General features: G+C 47.1%; 1 protein-coding gene across 4 annotated transcripts; it reads right to left on the minus strand.

The window, feature by feature from the left end:
* Window positions 1–364: 364 nt before the first annotated feature.
* Window positions 365–22,884, minus strand: LOC129815661 (histone-lysine N-methyltransferase SETD5-like). 4 transcript variants are annotated; one of them, XM_055869663.1, is made up of 23 exons: window positions 22,622–22,884; window positions 20,947–21,049; window positions 19,949–20,217; window positions 19,704–19,762; window positions 17,626–17,813; window positions 16,717–16,755; window positions 10,363–10,787; window positions 10,064–10,181; window positions 9,559–9,668; window positions 9,089–9,398; window positions 8,842–8,916; window positions 8,563–8,712; window positions 8,105–8,476; window positions 7,632–7,889; window positions 7,279–7,402; window positions 6,546–6,823; window positions 6,274–6,330; window positions 5,628–6,116; window positions 4,932–5,024; window positions 2,379–2,674; window positions 1,984–2,111; window positions 1,619–1,707; window positions 365–1,320 (listed from the first exon to the last, which is right to left on the minus strand). In XM_055869663.1, exons 1-23 carry the CDS (start codon window positions 22,690–22,692, stop codon window positions 688–690), a joined length of 4,734 nt encoding a protein of 1,577 aa, XP_055725638.1. In that variant the 5' UTR covers window positions 22,693–22,884; the 3' UTR covers window positions 365–687. The 4 variants fall into 4 exon arrangements, with proteins under 4 accessions (XP_055725638.1, XP_055725636.1, XP_055725635.1 ...); XM_055869661.1 differs by having other exon boundaries at window positions 19,949–20,187; window positions 22,622–22,746; XM_055869660.1 differs by having other exon boundaries at window positions 8,105–8,455; window positions 22,622–22,746.
* Between the last annotated feature and the right edge of the window lie 287 nt (window positions 22,885–23,171).

The raw sequence follows: 23,171 nt of genomic DNA on the forward strand, positions 1-23,171 counted from the left end.
GGGAAGAAAACAGTGAAATACAGATCAAGAGTTTTCCGAAAAACATTTTACACAAAAAGTTGGAAATCATATGGAATGATTTTTAGGGAGCTCATGACTGCCACCCTCTCTGCATCTTTCTAACGGATGATGCACACACACGCTCTTGCTGGTATCGTTTACCCTTTCCAAACTAAACACGTGTATACTGCAGGACTGAGCCTGCTGCTGGCCAAATAACAAAAAGTTACCTCAACAAAAACTCTGCTGCCATCTGAGCATTATCAAACCAGGTACCAAAACAACAGGCACATTTCTTCAAAAACAAAAACACTTTGTACAGATACTCATGGTTGAGTTTCACCATCTACTTAGCATGTTTTACACAGTCTGTTCATGTCAGGGTAATTTCAAATTACAAATGATTTCTCTTTTTTGTTGAACATGTATTTTCTTCCTCTTTTTCCATTGATTCCTTGAGGGTGTTGAAGTTCCTCGATTAGCTAGACGCAGAACACAGTAAATTGTTTTCCGCAAAAAGAAAGACAGAAAATAGGGAGAAATACAAGAAGCATACAAGAAGCAGAGTCGTGGCTCCTCGGAGGTCTGTACATATCCCCAAGCCTAGTTTCTCCAGAGGGTTTAGGAGAGGAGGTACACCATTTCACTCACTCTCACGCAAAAACACACACACACAAACACAACATCCTAAAAGCTTCCTGACTGTGTCCTTACTCCCGGCCCCTGTATGGGGGGGTGCTGGAACGGACTGAGTGGTGCCCCGCGCTGCGGGTAGTGTTGGCCGGCGGTGGCCGCCAGGAGCCTGGAGCCGGCCTGCAGCACCGTCTGCCCGGGGCTGCCTGGTTTCAGGCCCCGGGACGCCAGCTGCTGGCTCAGTCTGGAGGTGTGGTTCCCCACCACACTGGCGCCCAAGTCTGTTTTAGGGTTGCTGTGAGCCCTGGAGCCAGGGGTAGGAGACCCTGACAACCCGCTGTTCAAGAGGCTGGCTTTTAGCTGACTCCCGGCGCTGTACGCGTGGGACCCGTCCATACTGCTGCTGCCGCTCGACTGGTGCAGAGCGCCTCCTGGTGGTCTGGAAGCCCCACATAGGGCTGAGTCTGCAGAGGAGGTGGTCTGGTTGGGGAAGGAGGATGGGGAGTTGAGGGGCTGTTGTGGATGATGCTGCGAGTGGTCTTGAGACAGGCGAGTGTAGAAGCCCTGAACTGAGGGAAGGGGGGCCGAGGGGCTGTAGGAGCCATGGAATGGAGAGGACGCGCTCTGCTGAAGGAAGGTTGGACTGTCCACTGTCTGATGTTGGCTCTCCGATAAGGGGGGCTGCACCTTAGAATGACAAAACACACAAATTACTTATAATTAACCTGACACCCAGTACACACCTCAAACAAATTAATACCCCCCCCCCAAAAAAACCCAGGTGTAATCAAAACTGTTACAAAATGTATTTTCTTTTTATTCTAGCGTTTCTATTGGACAGATTGAGGTAGGTGTCTCCCGGTTTGCTGAGCCTGTCCAACAGAAACGCTAGCTGTTTTTAAGAAATGATTACACCGCTGGCCAGACAAAACAAGAACCAGCCCAGACAAAACACTACATTCTCACAAATGACGTAGGACAATACCTGGTGAGTGTAGACAGACGGGCTGTATCTCTGTGGGCTCTTCATGGGAGAGGCCAGGGGAACTGTCTGGATCTCATACCGGTCTGCATCTGGGATAACACACAACAGGACACAAACTTAACAGGAGAACAGATGGTACATGCATGCACATTCCCTGAAACCTCTGAACTCAGCAACTGTCTGTGTTTCAAACTAGGCTAGATATCTACATTTCAGACAACACAAACCTGGACTTTAGCCTAAACACACTTAGATGTCTATATTTCAGACAATAATGTGGACAGGAGGACATCTGGTCTGAACTTTCTACTACGCCACATTCATGTGAAAACGAGAAAAACTGGTAGTGAAAACGAGTACAGTACCAGGGTCCTTGTCAGCAGCCGAGCCATCCGTCCTCTTCAGCATGCGGTCCATCTTGAGGGAGCCCCTCAGTACCCGCTCTAAGACGCCCTGGTCCTCCCTCAGCCGCTCTACTGTCGTGGGCACCATCCTGGATCAATGCACAACACCAACACCGTCATGTACAGTACGTTCAATCACACTAGGGGTTTATGTTTAGATGAACTGTCTATGTCTGGAGACACCGCACGGGGCTCAGGTTGCTAATGGTCCCACCTTACCAAGCAAATAGTCTCAAACAACAGTCAACACCACAACATAAAAAAGGTGAGACAGCAAAGATGAATATGTCTGAAAACAGTGACAGGGAACAAAGTACTGTGAGAGAATGTGGTGTGGCAGCGATATCTAGTCTTACCAGTGGCTGGTGCCTTCCTGATCCCTGGGCTGCTGTTGCTGTGGTGGTCCCAGGGCGTGGGAGGTGGTGGTGTGGTGGTGGTTATCTGGGGGGCTCACCTCCTCCATCTGGGGGGGGGAGGAGAAGGAGCTGTGGGGGGAGGACGAGGGCTGCAAGTGGAGGGAATGGGGGCCTCTGGGGGACTCGGCGCTGGCACAGACGGAGCCGAGGCGGGTGGGGGTACCCAGGGAGCTGCCCCCGTGCTCAGGGTCCCTGCTGCTCCCCTGCTTCCTCTTACGGTACTCCAGCAGAGACACCTGAGGAGTCGAGGAGTTGCGGGAAAAAAGAACCACTCCTAGTCAGCCATTGTACAGGCTTAGTGCCATGAGGTTACACACGCCATGGTGTCACACAATACCACTGGTTGCATTGCGACACCCGTTATCAATCACCAGAGCGGTATGGACAGACAACGTCATGCATCATATCAACTATTAAGACGACTCTACCTTGAATGTACGTTCGCTTACACGTTACCAACTGATTGTCCAAAAGACCAAACATCCTAAATGTTCCCAAACCCTAAAGGGCTCTCCACAGTGATGTCACAGTCTACGCAAATAGAGCTACCAAGCTCCGTTTGAGTGGCGTTCCAAAAATTCAGCAGCACAAAAGTACGTAGAACTACATAATGTAGAGAGCAACGCAAGCTAATCTCTGTCGGATCCATTGAGAAGACTGTGTAGAGCCTTTTAACCGGATGAGCAACCAGCATTGGTCAACGATTTAATACTTCTACCATCCTGGAAGTTCTACTTTGTTCTATGATTGGTCAACCTCATCCTCTGTTGGCGTGGTTATCTGAAGTTGATAGGTGCAAAAAAAAACTATACCTTGGGAGGGATGACCATTGGAACGAGTCATATGACAAAAGACAAAGAATCAATCCAGTATAGCTTCAGCACTGTCCTTACAGTGTTGGGACCAACCACCTGCTGAATGGTAACCACAATACATTTTTGTACCAGAGTATTGGTATCAGTGCCATTACCAGAATCGGGAAGCAATCATGTTCACGCACCAACCTTCTGTTTGCTTTTGAAGCTTTTCTGTGCTTTATGGATAGTTAGTAATGGTCAAAATCTAACATCAGCACAGGCAACTGGTCATTGTCATCATCATCGTCAAATGAAACATCACACAAAGCAACTACTGTGAGGTCAGACACGAAAACTAGGAACACAATGTAAACAGAACCACAGAGCACCCACTACGGTACACATACCCACACCCACTACGGTACACATACCCACACCCACTACGGTACACATACCCACACCCACTACGGTACACATACCCACACCCACTACGGTACACATACCCACACCCACTACGGTACACATACCCACACCCACTACGGTACACATACCCACACCCACTACGGTACACATACCCACACCCACTACGGTACACATACCCACACTCAGAGACAATGAGAGAGAGAACAGTCCGGTACATTCAGCCACACTCAGAGACAATGAGAGAGAGAACAGTCCGGTACATTCAGCCACACTCAAAGACAATGAGAGAGAGAACAGTCCGGTACATTCAGCCACACTCAGAGACAATGAGAGAGAGAACAGTCCGGTACATTCAGCCACACTCAGAGACAATGAGAGAGAGAACAGTCCGGTACATTCAGCCACACTCAGAGACAATGAGAGAGAGAACAGTCCGGTACATTCAGCCACACTCAAAGACAATGAGCGAGAACAGTCCGGCGGAATGTTGTCATGGCAAATGCAGGAGACTTAAGGAGGGTCCAGGGGGATGGGGGGTGAGAGATATGGAGCAGGCTGGCTGAATAGACAGTCCGATATCAGGGCTATCGGGGTGCGGTGAGCTGAACCAAAAGAGGGCGGAGAGAAGGGTAGGGGAGGCACTCAGGGGGCCCCACCTATACCCATAGGGTTGCCATCAGGGCCTTAGGACTTGAAGAATGGCCACGCACTAGGATCTTGGGATCTGAGGACTACTGTATTTGTTAAAGCCTTTTGATTCCAATTGGGCCCTTAGAACAGCTTCAGGCTCCAAAGGCTTATTTTATGGGCCTTCTGATTGTCCTTGGACCCTTAGGGGTGCCTCTTGAAGGGCAGCTAGTATGGTTCTTAGATGGGAATTGGCCATACTGCTGGTATGATTTGACTTGGGCGTGGGTCAAGGCTGGTGAAAGAGGATGCAGGCACAGGAGGACAGAACTATGGATGAGGTGGACCGTAGACAAATGGCCAGTGAAGCCAGCAAGGCCTGGCCCAACCTCGCCAGGCTAAAGATGATATCATGAACCATCAGCCTCGTTGTATGGCACTCCGAGCCGATGGGGTGACCATGTTTCAGATATAGAGATGTTTAGACAAATGGATGTTTTGATATAGAGATGTTTAGATAAATGGATGATACTCATGGTACGTTTTTGGAGAAGGGGGGGGTTTGGCGGACGGGGGTGGGGTTTGTATGCAAATGCAAAACAATATTTACATGCACACTTCTAAATGGTCGTATGGAAATATTCACCATATTTTGTACTGTCTTGTATTCACGTCTTACTGCTATAGCCTGGTAATCTGGCTGTCCTGTCAGCAGACTAATGGTTTGCAGGATGGCCCTCTGCCTTGGAAAAAACAGTGGAAGAAAGACTTGGCAAAGGTTTCAGGAGGAGCATAGGCTGAGTGACAGGGTGGACAACACAACCTGTTGGGCTAGCTGCAGTAGGAGACAGTACACATAAAGAGAAATGTGGAAATCATTCTAGAAGTCCCGTATTATTCCTTTCTAAAGACAGCTGAAAGTCCATGCAGCCAACTGACAGAAAATAGAAAAGATAAATGTAACAATTTGTCAAAATAAAAAAAACGATGTAGCCTTTCTGGAAAATAATTACCCCAGGTCTATTTTGATTTAATTATCTTGATGTGGAGTCACTGAGACCAATTGATCTATTTGACACATAGTGAATAGAAAACACAAAGCAAGTAAAGACCACACAATGACTGAGTATCCTTTAAAATGTCATACCAGTCTCAATATCACTCTCTACTCAAATTCAGACTTTATACCAATAAGCATGTAGGCACTACTTCCACACATGACCTACCTATCGTACCCCCATGTGGGAATGTAATTCAAACAGAAATATCTTCATTAACAGTTTAATTTCTGAGGGGGAAAAAAACTAAAGCAGGAAGAAGCTGAGCGAGTTGGAGGACTTGCCTTCTTCTTCTGTGGTGGGTTGCTGGTGTGGTGGGGTGGCGTGCCGCCATCCGGGTAGCTGCCGCCATAGTGCGGCTCGCCGTAGGGCGACAGCGAGTCAGACCCCGCCTCCGCCAGGATCCCCTGGCCACTCACGGTGCTGTAGAAGGACTCGGCCGGGGAATAGCTTCCCTCTGATTGGCTGATGCGCCTGTCGGTGGGGGCAGCGGGGGCGAGGTTTCCCAGGTTGGCGTTGAGCGGGGAGCAGGTGTAGATGAGGTTGAACTCCGTCCTGAAGCTCTGCTCTCTGGCCTGCTGGGCCGACTCGGACGGGGTACCCGGTGCCAAGGGGGTGAGCGGCTCCTGTGTGTCGTGAGGAGGCCCCGTTGCCGAGAGGAGAGTGAAGTCATCCGACATGGCGGGCACGGGGCTCTCCAGGCCCGAGGACAGGGAGAGGTCTGGAAACTGCAGGGCGCAGCACTGGGCGTCAAAGTCTGGCCGCAGGCACGGCTATAGGTGGAGCAGAGGAGAACAGAGTTACAAGATGAACACTGACACAAAACTGCCCTCACCAGCCCGTGTTCCCTGTCCCGTGAGACTAAAGTGAAAGTCATCTAGCCCTGGCTTCAGTGCTCTGACAGCTGCTCTGGGTCTGTGGGGTACGTACCTCTGGAGAGATGGACTCTGGCCTGTGCACAGGAGAGGCCTCTGGAGACGATATGTTCTGGATGGGTAGGAAAGAGGGAGAGACACATTAAAGACCACTACAAACAGATAGGTAGCACAGTGAAAACAACCATGTATATGCACTGTATTTCAATGCTGAATTTTCCTGTTCGGGTGGCCCATCGTTTTGTATGTGTGTGTGTGTGTGTGTATTTCAGTATGTCATATTTGTGTCTGTGTGTGTTCTAGGGGCATTTTCCGTGTCCCCAGTACCTCAAACTGCAGCGGCGTGTTGCAGCGGCTGGTGGGCAGCGAGGGCAGCGGTGAATAGCCATTGGACAGCCGGTGCTCCTCGTCGCCGTAACGACCCAGCAACGCGGGGGCGGCGTAGGAGGCGGGGCTGAGTAGGGGGTGGTCTGAGGGCAATGGGGGCGTGATGGGTGACAGGGACCGCAGTAGCAGACTGTGTTCTTCTGAGCCGGGAAGTGGTGGAGCCGCCTCCGACTCCGGGCCGTAAATGGACCGCCGCTTCTTGGGGGGTGCCGCCAGTTCTTTTTAGCGGCGAGCGGAAAGAAAGCAATAGCCTCAGATTATCTGCTGTGACAGGTGTCAGCGTATGCCGATGATTAAAAGGATCTTCGTTTGGTGTTAAGTTAATTTAAAATTAAATGACGTGCATGGTTGACTAATTAGGACAAAGTAGGTAAAACAATTGGTTATTAATCTATGTTGAATCAACATTTATTTTGAGATCAATCTGAAATAACCTCCAACTGCAAGAACACTACACCAGACGTGGCTTCAAAAAACTATTAAAAATCCTTTCAAATATTGTATCTGTGCTTAATTGAGTTTGGATGTTGCAGTGGAACCAATAGAAAAGTTCCAAAAGTGCAAACCCAGCCTAAAACGAATTCTCAACGTATTTGAAATCAGATCTGTACTAGATTACAAACACTACTAGACTTGTTAGTAGACAGTGAACAGACTAAAAAGCGGTAGATACCTGCTTTGAAAGGGTTGGGGGTGGAGCTGCTGCTGTTACTTTGGTGAGAGGAGGTGGACTCGGTGCCGTCCTCCAGGCTTCCCGAGCACGGCCCACTCTCGCACTGGGCCTGTTGGATCCATCTCTGAACACAGATACAAATAGATATCAGCCTGAGACAATATACTGAAACTTTTTCACATTTATGAAGGGAAGTGAACAAGTGCACACTTTAGGGGAAAGGAGACCAACAGCCCCCTCCCTCTCGAGCACCTGCTACACATTACACTACATTCCCCATCTACCCTATTCTCCATTGAACCCATAACCAACTTTATGACAACTCCCACAACTCTGTCTCTCTCCACCGGTACCTTCTTGAAGGAGCCGTAGGCTGCGTCCACGCTGACGGGCCGGCGCCGGCGCTCGGGGTTGAAGGGCGAGCCAAAGCGCACGTAGTGCTTGGGCGCTGTGCAGATGAGCGGCGAGGCCGTCAGGCCCGGCAGCATGTTGAGGGTGGTGGCCAGCACCGTGGGGTCGGTGGTGATGCGTAGCTGCCGCTCCACCGTGGGCACCTCCTGCTGGGCTGCCTTGTCCAGCACCTTGTCATTCAGCCACTCTGTCACCAGATACTGGAGGGTGGGGGGAGACTTTTTAGGGACAAATTGTCAAGTTTGTGTGTGATATATGTATTGTGTTGATATTAGCCTATAAATATGTAATTCAGCAAGGAAAAAGAGGTTCTTAATTAACCTCAAAAGAGTTCTCTTGGTTTAATAAAGGGTCAATTAATAATAATGATTAAATCCCCAAAAAGATGGTTGGAAGCCAGGTCCATCCCTCTCACCTTCTTGGTCTTGGGCAGGTTGCCCTTGTTCAGAGCACTCAGGCCTTCTCCGTCTAAGACCTGCCCGACTCCCAGTGCTCCGTCCACCAGGCCCAGCTCTGAACCAGGGGCCCCCAGGGGGCTCTCCTGCATCTCAGCCGCCGCCCCCTGCTCCAGGGCCGCCTGCTGCTGGGCCAGGGCCTGCCGCTGGCGCCGGGCGCGCTGTGACGAGCTGGAGCGGTAGCGCGAGATACGGCTCTTAGGCCGGGGCTTGGAGGAGCGGGCCGGGGGAGGCTTGGGGGGAGCAAGGGGGGCCGGGAGGGGAGCGGCGGACGTCTGGGTCTTGTCTGCGTCGGCTGCTGAGGAGGGTTCCTGGAGACCGAGAGGGAGATTCTGTTTAGGGATAAATTAAATTGGATAATTGGACACAAAGTTCAAAAAGACAATGTGGCGCTAAGGGGGAGGGAAGTCCGACTCACAGTGGCGTAAGTTGCACGACGGGTGCTTATCCCCAGCCCTGCTTGGTGGGGTGTGGGGTTACTCCCCGTGGGATTCCCTCTGCTCCACTCCTCGCACTCCAGGCCCTCCTGTTTGGGCTCATCTATGCCCCCTGTGGTAGACGTCCTCTTCTACAGAGAGAGAGAGAGAGAGAGGGTGGATTACGAACTGAAGACTAATACTATGATTCCATATTATGACAGTGGGTTGGTCAGTGTGACAGGAAATGATGTCAAAGCGATGATTTAGGCAGCATATACCTGTCTACTGGAGATGAGGACTCCGTTCTGGTCCAGCTCGCCCTCCTCTCCTTCCTCCTGCTTGAGGAGGCCCTCCTGTAACACACATACACATTGTGAATGATAAATGTGGGACATTTTCACTGCACAGTGGATACACCCCCATGTGTCTGTGGGACAGCACCACATTCCATTACAAACTGCCACACCTCAACATTAACTGCCTGTATATACACACACACACCTTTGCACCAAGATTCACACACACCTCAACATCGCTGTTGCCCAGGCTGCCGTTGCCCTGCAGCGTCTCCCGGACCTCACCACTCTCCTCGGGCGGCTGGTTACTGTCGTCCGACATCCCGCCCGGTCCTGGGCCGCCGCCTGACCCTTCTATCTCTCTCCGCCGGGCCTTCCGCCGCCGCGTCTCTGCCCCCGTGTGCCCTGGGAGCTGGGAGGTTAGGGGCAGCGACCCCGTGCCGGGGCAGCCTAGGGTCTCGCGCGGGTTCAGGTTATGCTTCTGCACAGGGCAGTTCTGCTGGTTGTCCTTGTAGCAGGCACAGTCCACCTTATAGTTACTGTAATAATGATAATACATAGGATTTTGATCACACTTTTCTGAACCCCAAAGATGCTGGACACTTTGGAGTCAAGAGACAGACGAGAGAAACAGTCTTTTGTGTGATTTGTGACAACTGCTGATGTAAAAAAGTCTTAATAGATATAATTGTCACTGACCAGCTATTGAAGTCATAGTCAAAGCCGATGGTGACCTCTGCGTCTCTGGGGATCTGCGTGACAGCGTAGACACAGAGGTGGATCATGCCCTCGGCGATCATATGCCGAACCTGGAGAGGAGACAGAGGCATGTCTTCTATCTAGGACATATAATCATAACTGTATCCATTTCCCTCTAGAAGGGTGCGTCTCAATAGTCCTGAGTGGCCTGCTCTCCTAATCTCCTTTCCTTCATCTACGCTGAAGTCAGAGATCTGGATAGGTGAGACCTACATCTGCATTGCTTGCTGTTTGGGGTTTTAGGCTGGGTTTCTGTATAGCACTTTGTGACATCTGCTGATGTAAAAAAGGGCTTCATAAATACATTTGATTGATTGACTGACCTAAATTCACCTGAGATGAGTGAACTGAACTAACGACCGGAGATGAAGAGAGGGAGAGACGATTGAGATGCACCCAATGCTTTTCTTGAAGAAAACAAACAAACAAAACCAAGATGGCTGACCTCTGCGTTGGGCGTGCAGGACCTCCGGATGAAGCGTGCATCATTCCCAAACGTCCGCGCGTCCACGCACATCTCCACCTCGTTGAATTTGGAATAGAACAGCACAAAGGGGTAGGGCCTAAAAAAAAAAGTCAAACTAATGTCCAAATGTGCATTTTTGCATAATATTTTACAGTGCTAATGTTTATACTGAATACAGCATACATTTCCTCCATAAAACATTTTTTAAACAATGGTGCAGTTTAACATAATTCTTCCACATCATATGAATATTTTGCCTTATTTCAGAGAATGCATACTTTTTGAAGAAGTGTCCGTTGACCTCAAACTGCTGTTTCAGCATGACCTTGCCCCGGTACTCGATGATCAGGGTGTCTGGCTCTAGATCCCTTGCCGCCCGCAGGACCTTCCTGTGGTTCTGCACACGCGTCACCCGCCCCAGCTGTAACTGCATCTGAGAGCCCAGCACCGTATTGTTGCACGCCAGCTCTGTACGGTTAATTGTGTCCATGGCGTCCGCCGAGGCGTTGACCTGGGCCGGTGAGGTAGTCTCACTCGCCACGCCCTCGGTGGTAACGGCACGGTGCAGCTGGAGCAGCATCTGGACATCGGCGCTGTACTGGTTGGCTGTAGCCTCCTCGTACTGGTCCGTCCACTGGCGGATGCGGCTCTCCCAGCCCTCCGCTGTAGTCTCGTCCACCGCGCTGGCCTCCGTCGTGGAGTTCTGGGGGAGGGTGGGAGGAGAGTGTTTACTTCAGAGCAGTGTCATGTTAAAAATAAATATACTTAAAAAAATTTTTTTTATTCACCTTCATTCTAAGACTCTTTCAAAAATGACAATTTCAGGTCTGCAACGTGTTTCTTCTTGCTTTGGAATCATACCATGTCAAAGTGTTTAGAAACCCATGTGTTATCATGGGTGGGTGTCTGGGTAATGCACTGTGTTCTAGATCGCCTGCCCCGTGTCATAATAAGGTGATTGGTGTCTTTGTGTTACGCTCAATGGAACATAGGTCACTCAATAGATTCCTGGTGCAACACCAAGTGGCACTGATGACAACGTTTAGTCTTCCCCCCATACAGTGCCTTGGAAAAGTATTCATCCCCCTTGGCGTTTTTCCTATTTTGTTGCATTACAACCTGTAATTTAAATGGGTTTTTATTTGGATTTCATGTAATTGGGACACACAAAATAGTCCAAATTGGTGAAGTGAAATGAAAAATAACTTGTTTCAAAAAAAAAAAATGACTAGGGAAAAGTAGTGCAACCAAAAGATCTGGTGCAACCAATTACCTTCAGAAGTCACATAATTAGTCCACCTGTGTTCAATCGAAGTGTCACATGATCTCAGAATATAAACGCAGTAAAAAAAATAAACGTCTCTTTTTCAGGACCCTGTCTTTGAAAGATAATTCGTAAAAATCCAAATAACTTCACAGATCTTCATTGTAAAGGGTTTAAACACTGTTTCCCATGCCTGTTCAATGAACCATAAACAATTAATGAACATGCGCCTGTGGAACGGTCGTTAAGACACTAACAGCTTACAGACGGAAGTCAATTAAGGTCACAGTTATGAAAACTTAGGACACTAACATGCTGACCAGACCGGACACATCGCAAAATACATTTAGAAATCTATGTTATTTAATTATTGCGCGCGCCAATGAGCGTCTGGGATGCCAAGGGCTAAAATAGAACTCCTTTCTATTTCTGACGCAGATCGCGCTGAAAGTCCTGCCTCTCCCATCTCTTCATTGGTTTATAGTTGCAGGTACCCACGTGCTATCTTCTCATTGGTTATACCCACGTGGGTGATTGAAAGACGAACTGTTTTGCCGGTAGTCGTGGTAATACTATGAAAGTTTAGATGCCGATCACCATATAAGTTCAAAGATGAAAAAGTCTGTAAGGAGGAGAGATGACTAGAAACGATCCGGTTGGCCGTTTTATGTGTGGATTAATTGTGGGAGTAGAGCACCGTGTGCATTTCAGGTAAAATAACAACCTAATGTTTATATCCCAGGACAAATTATCTAGCAAGTGCAAGCTAACTAGTTAAATTGCCATACATGTTTAATGCTTTTCAACCTGTCCCCAAATTAATGTCATTGGTTCAGAGTTTGTTTTGATATTTTAACATGCGTGTCGTGATCGCGTTTGGTGTAAGGGGACAAAATACATTCATGCACGATAGCGCAAGATGGCGCACGCGCGCAGCCTGTTTGGGTTCCGTGTAAAGAGGCCTTTCTACTGACTCTGAAAAACACCAAAAGAAAGATGCCCAGGGTCCCTGCTCATCTGCGTGAACGTGCCTTAGGCATGCTGCAAGGAGGCATGAGGACTGCAGATGTGGCCAGGGCAATAAATTGCAATGTCCGTACTGTGAGACACCTAAGACAGCGCTACAGGGAGACAGGACGGACAGCTGATCGTCCTCGCAGTGGCAGACCACGTGTAACAACACTTGCACAGGATCGGTACATCTGAAAATCACACCTGCGGGACAGGTACAGGATGGCAACAACAACTGTCCGAGTTACACCAGGAACGCACAATCCCTCCATCAGTGCTCAGACTGTCCTCAATAAGCTGAGAGAGCTGGACTGAGGGCTTGTAGGCCTGTTGTAAAGGCAGGTCCTCACCAGACATCACCAGCAACAACGTCGCCTATGGGCACAAACCCACCGTTGCTGGACCAGACAGGACTGGCAAAAAGTGCCAGTCGCGGTTTTGTCTTACCGGGGTTGATGGTCGTATTTGCGTTTATCGTTGAAGGAATGAGCGTTACACCGAGGCCTGTACTCTGGAGTGGGATCGATTTCGAGGTGGAGGGTCCGTCATGGTCTGAGGTGGTGTGTCACAGCAAAATCGGACTGAGCTTGTTGTCATTGCAGGCAATCTCAACGCGGTGCGTTACAGGGAAGACATGCTCCTCCCTCATGTGGTACCCTTGCGGCAGGCTCATCTTGACATGACCCTCCAACATGACAAGGCCACTAGCCATACTGCTCGTTCCGTGCGTGATTTCCTGCAAGACAGGAATGTCAGTGTTCTCACAGCAAGAACTGGCAAATCTGGTGCAGTCCATGAGGAGGAGATGCACTGCAGTACTTAATGCAGCTGGTGGCCTCTCCAGATACTGACTGTTACTTTTGATTTTGACCCCCCCGTTTGTTCAGGGACACATTATTCTATTTCTGTTAGTCACATGTCTGTCTAACTTGTTCAGTTTATGTCTCAGTTGTTGAATCTTGTTATTTTCATACAAATATTTACACGTTAACTTCTTTGGGGTAGGGGGCAGTATTTTCACGTCCGGATGAAAAGCATGCCCATAGTAAACGGCCTGCAACAAAGCCATAAAAGCTAGAATATGCATATTATCAGTATATTTGGATAGAAAACACGCTGAAGTTTCTAAAACTGTTTGAATGATGTCTGTGTGCATAACAGAACTCACCAGGCAGGCAAAAACCTGAGAGAAAATCCAACCAGGAAGTGAGAAAATCTGAGGTTGGTCGATTTTCAACTCAGCTCCCTATTAAAGATACAGTGGGATATTGGTAATGTTGCACTTCCTAAGGCTTCCACTAGATGTCAACAGTTGTTAGAACCTTGTCTGATGCCTCTACTGTTTAGTGGGGCCGAAAGAGAGTGGAATGAGTCAGGTCTGCCATGAAGTGACCATGCTCTGACCATGCGCGTTCACGTGAGAAAGAGCTCTGTTCCATCGCAATTCTGAAGACACAGGAATACTCCGGTTGGAACATTATCGAAGAATTATGTTAAAAACATCCTAAAGATTGATTCAATACTTCGTTTGTCATGTTTTTATGGACTGTAATATAACTTTTTGTCAGTACTTTCTGCTGCACCTGACGGCGCGTCGTGAGTTTGGAAAGTGTACTGAACGCTAGAACAACAAGGAGGAATTTGGACATAAATGATGGACATTATCGAACAAAACAAACAGTTATTGTGGAACTGGGATTCCTGGAAGTGCATTCTGATGAAGATCATCAAAGGTAAGTGAATGTTTATATTGTTACTTCTGACTTCTGTTGACTGCATAATATGGCGGCTATATGTGTGTCTTGATTGGGCTCTGAGCGCCGACTCAGATTATTGTATGTTTGCTTTTTTCGTAAAGCTTTTTTGAAATCTGACACAGCGGTTGCATTAAGGAGAAGTGCATCTAAAATTCCATGCAAAACAGTTGTATCTTTTAGCAATGTTTAATATGAGTATTCCTGTAAATTGATGTGACTCTCTGCAAAATCAAAGGATGTTTTGTGACTTCTGAACGTAAGGCGCCAATGTAAACTCAGATTTTTGGATATAAATATGAACTTTACCGAACAAAACATACATGTATTGTGTAACATTAAGTCCTATGAGTGTCATCTGATGAAGATCATCAAAGGTTAGTGATTCATTTTATCTACAGTGGGGAGAACAAGTATTTGATACACTGCCGATTTTGCAGGTTTTCCTACTTACAAAGCATGTAGAGGTCTGTAATTTTTATCATAGGTACACTTCAACTGTGAGACGGAATCTAAAAAAAAAATATCCAGAAAATCACATTGTATGATTTTTAAGTAATTAATTTGCATTTTATTGCATGACATAAGTATTTGATCACCTACCAACCAGTAAGAATTCCGGCTCTCACAGACCTGTTAGTTTTTCCTTAAGAAGCCCTCCTGTTCTCCACTCATTACCTGTATTAACTGCACCTGTTTGAACTCGTTACCTGTATAAAAGACACCTGTCCACACACTCAAACAGACTCCAACCTCTCCACAATGGCCAAGACCAGAGAGCAGGGATAAAATTGTAGACCTGCACAAGGCTGGGATGGGCTACAGGACAATATTCCGTCTCTCACAGTTGAAGTGTACCTATGATAAAAATTTCAGACCTCTACATGCTTTGTAAGTTGGAAAACCTGCAAAATCGGCAGTGTATCAAATACTTGTTCTCCACATTGTATATTTCTGCTTTTTGTGAAACTTCTCTTTGGCTGGAAAAATGGCTGTGTTATTCTGTGAATAGGCACTCACCTAACATAATCGTTTGGTTTGCTTTCGTCGTAAAGCTTTTTTGAAATCGGACACTGTGGCTGGATTTAAACAAGTGTATCTTTAAAATGGTGTAAAATACATGTATGTTTGAGGAATTTTAATTATGGGATTTCTGTTGTTTTGAATTTGGCACCCTGCACTTTCACTGGCTGTTGACGAGGTGGGACACTAACGTCTCACGTACCCTAGAGAGGTTAAGTTTGCTGAAAATAAACGCAGTTGACAGTGAGGACCTTTCTTTTTTTGCTGAGTTTATACACCTGTTCTGAAAGGCCCCAGAGTCTGGAACACCACTAAACAAGGGGCATCACCAAGCAAGCGGCACCATGAAGACCAAGGAGCTCTCCAAACAGATCAGGGACAAAGTTGTGGAGAAGTAAAGTCCAGGGTTGAGTTATAAAAAATATCAGAAACCTTGAACATCCCACAGAGCACCATTAAATCCACTATTAAAACATTTAAAGAATATGGCACCACAACAAACCTGCCAAGAGAGGGCCGCCCACCAAAACTCACAGACCAGGCAAGGAGGGCATTAATCAGAGAGGCACCAGAGAGACCAAAGATAACCCTAAAAGGAGCTGCAAAGCTCCACAGCGGAGAATGGAGTATCTGTCCATAGGACCACTAAGCTGTACACTCCACAGAGCTGGGCTTTACGGAAGAGTGGCCAGAAAAAAGCCATTGATTAAGGAAGAAAATAAGCAAACACATTTGTGGTTTGTCAAAAGGCATGTGGGAGACTCCCCAAACGTATGGAAGAAGGTATCTGGTCAGATGAGACTAAAATGTTGCTTTTTAGCCATCAAGGAAAACGCTATGTCTGCCGCAAACCCAAGACCTCTCATCACCCTGAGAATACCATCCCCATGGGAAACTGGTCAGAATTAAAGGAATGATGGATGGCGCTAAATACAGGGAAATTCTTGAGGGAAACCTGTTTCAGTTTTCAAGAGATTTGAGACTGGGATGGAGGTTCACCTTCTAGCAGGACAATGACCCTAAGCATACTGCTAAAGCAACACTCAAGTGGTTTAAGGGGAAACATCTAAATGTCTTGGAATGGCCTAGTCAAAGCCCAGACCTCAATCCAATTGAGAATCTGTGGTATGATTTAAAGATTGCGGAACCCATCCAACTTGAAGGAGCTGGAGCCGTTTTGCCTTGAAGAATGGGCAAAAATCCCTGTGGCTAGATGTGCCAAGCTTACAGAGACATATCCCGAGAGACTTGCAGCTGTAATTCCTGCAAAAGGTGGCTCTACGAAGTATTGGCTTTGGGGGGGGGTGTATAGTTATGCATGCTCAAGTTCTCTTTTTTTTTCCACAAAGAAAAATATTTTGCATCTTCGAAGTGGTAGGCATGTTGTGTAAATCAAATGATACAAATCTCCCCCCCCCAAATATATTTTAATTCCAGGTTATAAGGCAACAAAATAGGAAAAATGCCAAGGGGGTGAATACTTTCACAAGCCACTGTACACTAACGCTGTGAAGTTCAAATGTGTAGTAGTATACATTGGTATATAACTAAACAGATCCTCAGGAATGAACGAATCTTACCTTCATCCTCATGGACTTTCTAGAACCCTCTCTGAAGGCCTGTAAAAGACAGACACTTGTTTACTCAACGTTTTGACCACATTTCAGTCCACTCACAACTTTAACACAAAGTTTCAGACAGTCTGTATTCAACGTTTAGACATTTCCGAGTTTAATCTAAAATAATGTACCAAAAATAACTATTTCTGCCACTAGAAAAAGACTGCAACTCCTATCTTGGCCTCTAGAGGTCGATAATAGGCATACTCAGCTGGGGTGTGCCAAGTAGTCATTTTCCTGATACGATTTTTACTCAGTAATTACCTGTGATCTTTTTTTTTTTTTTAAAGTTCATTTTGAGAACATATCCTTGTGCATATTAAAACACTTCAGTTTTTTCCAGTCACGAGTATCATCTGATCAAACTATCAATTACATATACGAGTACGGTCAGATCAGCATTCTCAGCAAGTTAAACAGGAAACTTTGCGATCTTGGTCCTCTTACTAGCTGCGAGTTATGCATTTGCACACCCAGACCCTTTTCAAAATTTGCTCGTGTGGCATTTGTCAACACTTACCGCTGCTACCACATTTGGCCCATGTGGCCGCTGACACCTTCCACTAGCTCGACATTAGGCCCACGTGGCAGCTGGCACCTTCCTCTAGCACTACATTTGGCCCACGTGGGTCTGGCACCTTCCACTAGCACTACATTTAGCCCACGTGGCAGCTGGCACCTTCCACTAGCACTACATTTAGCCCACGTTGCGGCTGGCACCTTCCACTAGCAATACATTTAGCCCACGTGGCAGCTGGCACCTTCCACTAGCAATACATTTAGCACGTCACTTTTGCCTGGCATGCCTTCCATTTAGCACACAGGTGGGACTCTGCAGTGTTAATTGGGCCCTCGCTTCCTAGTACCAACCTTGATCTTCTTGCCCTTGGGCGTTCCGCGGGCCTTCTCCGTGCTCTTCTTCCTCTTCTTGGACTTGTTCCGCTTGACGCGGTTGACAGTGAGCGTGATGCTGGTGGGCGTGTGCTGTGTGGCCGTGTAGGACACTGTGGCGGGCGACACCTCCTCGTCGCCGCTCTCCGTGGCACTGCTCTCGCCCACTAGAAACAAGAGAGACTTGAGCATGCACAGGTACCTTGGCCCGTCAACAGTGAACACTTAGGTTTCTCGGACTAATATTAAGCCTAGTACAGTACTAAAAAGCTACTTCAATAGAGTTTTCCCTTTGATCTTCTTAGTCCAGGCCTATGCTTAATCTGTGTCCAGGAAAACTGGGCCACGGCGTTTACATGAGGTTGAGGCCAAGTGGCAAAATGTATGTACAGTTGAAGTTGGAAGTTTACATACATCTTAGCAAAATACATTTAAATTCAGTTTTTCACAATTCCTGACATTTAATCCTGGTAAAAAGGTCAGTTAGGATCACCACTTTATTTTAAGAATGTGAAATATCAGAATAATAGTAGAGAGAATGATTTATTTCAGATTTCACCACATTCCCAGTGGGTCAGAAGTTTCACATACTAATTGATATAGGACTCGTTTTACTGTGGATATAGATACTTTTGTACCCGTTTCCTCCAGCATCTTCACAAGGTCCTTTGCTGCTGTTCTGGGATTGATTTGCACTTTCACACCAAAGCACGTTCATCTCCAGGAGACAGAACGCGTCTCCTTCTTGAGCAGTATGACGGCTGTGTGGTCCCATGGTGTTTATTCTTGCGTACTATTGTTTGTACAGATGAACGTGGTACCTTCAGGCGTTTGGAAATTGCTCCCAATGATGAACCAGACTTGTGGAGGTCAAACTTTTTCTGAGGTCTTGGCTGATTTCTTTTGATTTTCCCATGATGTCAAGCAAAGAGGCACTGAGTGAAGGTAAGCCTTGAAATACATCCACAGGTACACCTCCAATTGACTCAAATTATGTCAATTAGCTTTTCAGAAGCTTCTAAAGCCATTAAATAATTTTCTGGAATTTTCCAAGCTGTTTAAAGGGACAGTCAACTAACAGGCTGACTACACCACCCGCGTTGCGTGTGCGAGCGTTGCAAAAGAAGTCTATGTTATTCAATTATTGCACCCACACTGCTCGTGTGCACCAACGAGCGTCTGCGTTGCCAAGGGCTAAAATAGAAATGAGTTCTATTTCTGATGCAGATCGAGGTTAAAGTCCTGCCTCTCCCATCTCCTCATTGGTTTATAGAAGTAGGTACCCACGTGGGTGACTGAAAGACGAACGAGGTCAGTGGTGGTAATGCACCCAATTTATGAAAGTTGCCAATCGCAATATAAAGTCAAGAGAAGAAAAGGCCTGGAAGGAGGAGAGATGACTAGAAAAGATTCGGTTGACCGTTTTATGTGTGGATTAATTGGCGGAGTAGAGGACCTTGTGCATTTCAGGTAAAATAACAACCTAATGTTTAAATCCCAGGACAAATTAGCTAGCAACAGAAAGCTAGCTAAATAGGACAAATTAGCTAGCAAGTGCAAGCTAACTAGCTAAATTGCCATAAATGTTTAATGCTTTTCGACCTGTCCCCAAATTAATATAATTTGTTCAGAGTTTGTTTTGATATTTTAACCTGCGTGTCATGATCGCGTTTGGTGTGGGGGGACAAAATAAATGTATGCACGATGGCGCACGCACGCAGCCGGTTTGGGTTCCGTGTTAGCGTATGTAAACTTCTGACCAACTGGAATTGTGATACAGTGAATTATAAGTGAAATAATCTGTCTGTAAACAATTTTTGGAAAAATTGCTTGTCATGTACAAAGTAGATGTCCTAACCGACTTGCCAAAATCCGTTTATTAACAAGAAATTTGTGGAGTGGTTGAAAAACGAGTTTTAATGACTCCAACCTAAGTGTATGTAAACTTCCGACTTCAACTGTACGTACTGCCAAAGCATTAATGTTGTGGCTGTATGCGTGTTCCATACTTGGAAGATGGAAGTTATGCAGTTTGTTTCAAGTACCCTTCACAATACCTGATACATTTTCTGGTTTCCTGCGTTGGCCATACAGTCCTTTCCTCCTGTCCAGCCCCCTGAAATCACAGAACAATATTACAACCAGCAAATTGCAGATCTGCTATATCAATATATGACTTATACTATGTCTGTGTATTCATGTAAGACAAATAGAAGAGGTGACGCACACAAATATAGCTAACGTATAAAATCATCCGGCACTTCTACACATCAACAGAGTGTATTCAGGAACACCTTCTCACCTGCAGCTCTCGCACTTGATGAGGAAGCCGTCCTGCGTCAGGCTGCAGTGGCACCAGCTGGCCACAGCCCCGTCCTCCTCCGACGAGCTTTCGCTGTCGGCAGAGTTCTCCTCCTGGCCGCCATTGGTGGCGTTGTCATGGTAGCGGGAGGCGGGGTTGAGCTCCATGCGAGGAATGATGGTTTGGGAGAGCGGGGAGGCGGGTGGGGTGGGGGGAGGGGGCGCGCCATAGTTGTGATCCTGACAACACACAACGGAAGACTGTTGCATCTTCAAACAACAGGTGTTCAGGCACAAAAAAGGAGGAAGAGGAAACGGAAAATGGAAGACGAATGAAAATGAGGACAAACCAAATGGTACATGACAATACAACCTGTTAGCTGAAAACGCAAGGTGGCGCTGTGTGAACGTGTCAAGCAGCTTTACAGAGTTCCAACATTGCGCTGACTTGAACTTGTTTGGTTTGTCTAGATACGTGAGACTGCCGTGTTGTGAGGGATAATCTTTCTTCTCTGACCTAAGATTCCACATGCAGCCGTACTGGCTTTACGTGCTTTCACACTGACTAACTCATTTAGTTTTCTGCAAAAAGTCCACAAGAAACATCTTACAAAAAGCTACTTGACCAAAATGTTGATAACTAAGTATATAACAAAGACTGACTTATAATTAGAGTGAAGGTAGATATCTAAGTATAGAACAGAGACTATGATTAGAGTGAAGGTAGATATCCAAGTATAGACCGGAGACTATGATTAGAGTGAAGGTAGATATCTAAGTATAGAACAGAGACTATGATTAGAGTGAAGGTAGATATCTAAGTATAGAACAGAGACTATGATTAGAGTGAAGGTAGATATCTAAGTATAGACCGGAGACTATGATTAGAGTGAAGGTAGATATCTAAGTATAGAACAGAGACTATGATTAGAGTGAAGGTAGATATCTAAGTATAGAACAGAGACTAATAGTGATAGAGGAGGAGAGCCGTGTACTCACAGTATATGGAAGTCCTCGATACCCATGACTGTGTGCACTCCCACAGTTGTGGTTGGGGTAGTTTTTCTCGTTCACGGCAGGACTTGCTTCCACTGACTCAGGGCTGAGAGTGCGAGCGAGCGAGAGCAGGAGAAAAGTAGAAGTTAAATATAGAAAGACAACCAGATAATGGGACAAGTTAGAAGAAACATTTTATCTAGAAAGACTAAACATTTAGTCTAACTATGGTGAAAGCCATTTTTCAACCACTTATACAGCAGGTAAGCTTGTAAACAACCAGCGGGTGAAATCTCCCAGGCCTGTTCTGTACACTAGATGGCACCACAGCCCAAAACATCCCCCAAGAGCCAAGGAAAGCCTGGGAGAATGATGACCATTCAGGAAATGGAATGTCGGACGCCATGATTTCTGGCGTGTTATGCACCTCCCCCATTGCCCTTTAGCAGTGGTCTCGGTGGGAGAGGAGAACAACCTTGTCTTTCACCTAACAACTACAGTCCTGGTGCACAAAGCTCTGCCGAACTATCATCTCAAATGTCATAACGCTCCATCTCTAACAAGAAAATTACATCCCAGCAGGAGATTTTTTTGTAAATGTCTTGTCTGCGTATCATTGTTTATGTGAAGTGAAATCCCCCTGAGTTAGGGGGGGGGGGGGGGAGGAGGAGAAGACATGTATGGAGAGGGGGAAGGAGGCCTGATCCAGCTACATTCCATAGAAGCTCAGTCATCTGTCTCACCTACAGCAGTGCTGGGTTCAGGTCCATTTCAACAGTCCCACCTACAGTGTAGCAGCAGTGCTGGGTTCAAGTCCATTTCATCTGTCCCACCTACAGTGTAGCAGCAGTGCTGGGTTCAAGTCCATTTAATCTGTCCCACCTACAGTGTAGCAACAGCGCTGGGTTCAGGTCCATTTCATCTGTCCCACCTACAGTGTAGCAGCAGTGCTGGGTTCAGGTCCATTTCATCTGTCCCACCTACAGTGTAGCAGCAGTGCTGGGTTCAGGTCCATTTCATCTGTCCCACCTACAGTGTAGCAACAGGGCTGGGTTCAGGTCCATTTCATCTGTCCCACCTACAGTGTAGCAACAGCGCTGGGTTCAGGTCCATTTCATCTGTCCCACCTACAGTGTAGCAACAGCGCTGGGTTCAGGTCCATTTCATCTGTCCCACCTACAGTGTAGCAACAGGGCTGGGTTCAGGTCCATTTCATCTGTCCCACCTACAGTGTAGCAGCAGTGCTGGGTTCAGGTCCATTTCATCTGTCCCACCTACAATGTAGCAACAGTGCTGGGTTCAGGTCCATTTCCCTGTGGTTTCTGGGGACATTTCTTCACAGTGTTCAGCAGAACAGTGGACTGTTGGGCTCCTATTTCAATACTTGTCTGATTTAGCCTTGGCATCATCACTATTCAGTTACAGTATGTGATGTATGTGGTGGTTGAGTGCATCAGTGCAAGGTTTTTCCACCTTGTTTATTTTTACAATGCAAGAGAAAGGCTTTCACCATAGTTGACAAGTCTATTTCTAGAAGGTGAAGAAGGATGCGTGCATTCTCACCCCCACATCTCCTCCGCCCGTGCGGTACTCCCTCACTCCACCCCGCCCGCCCGTGCGGTACACCCTCCACCCCGCCCGTGCGGTACACCCTCCACCCCGCCCGCGCGGTACTCACTCTGATCCAGCAGCCATATCTGAGTAGGACGTTTCTGGTGTGGTGACTCCCAGCGCGATTACTATGCTCATGACGTCCTGCAGTGATGAGGAGGGGAACGGGGGGAGGGAGGAGGAGAGGAACGGGGGGAGGGAGGGAGGGGAGGGGAGGGGGGGGGGGGCGGGACGGGAGAGGGTGATCACGGGGTCCGAACTGCAACGACAGACCACTCTAGGGGTGGGGTGCCGCAAAGCCGTAGCCGACGGCTCACGGACATGGGGAGACCTGAGAGAAAGAGAGAGGTAATTAGTGAGACAATCACCTACACACAGACATAGGGTTGGCACAATCACCGTATAACAGACGGTTATGGATGAAGGCCGCCATGAATTCTAAACTAAACGTTAAAAAAAATGTATTCTAATAAATGTGTGGAGTGAACAGGTGCCTGGATGAACAGGTGACTGAAGATGGGACGCCCAGGCATTTGTGCAGTTGAGCCTGTTTCTACTGTAACATGGACTAGACTCTCCAACGTGACGAAACCGTTGCTCCTTGCTGAAACAAGCAA

This window comes from Salvelinus fontinalis, chromosome 18 (genome assembly GCF_029448725.1).
Source record: "Salvelinus fontinalis isolate EN_2023a chromosome 18, ASM2944872v1, whole genome shotgun sequence".
In the NCBI taxonomy this organism is placed as follows: Eukaryota; Metazoa; Chordata; class Actinopteri; order Salmoniformes; family Salmonidae; genus Salvelinus; species Salvelinus fontinalis.

Coding starts and splice junctions, on each gene's coding strand:
- LOC129815661 (XM_055869663.1), bottom strand. CDS start 22,692: ATGAGCATAGTAATCGCGCTGGGAGTCACCACACCAGAAACGTCCTAC. Junction 8,917..9,088: donor TGGGCAACAGCGATGTTGAG/GTGTGTGTGAAT, acceptor TGTGTGTTACAG/GAGGGCCTCCTCAAGCAGGA. Junction 6,331..6,545: donor ACACGCCGCTGCAGTTTGAG/GTACTGGGGACA, acceptor CTACCCATCCAG/AACATATCGTCTCCAGAGGC.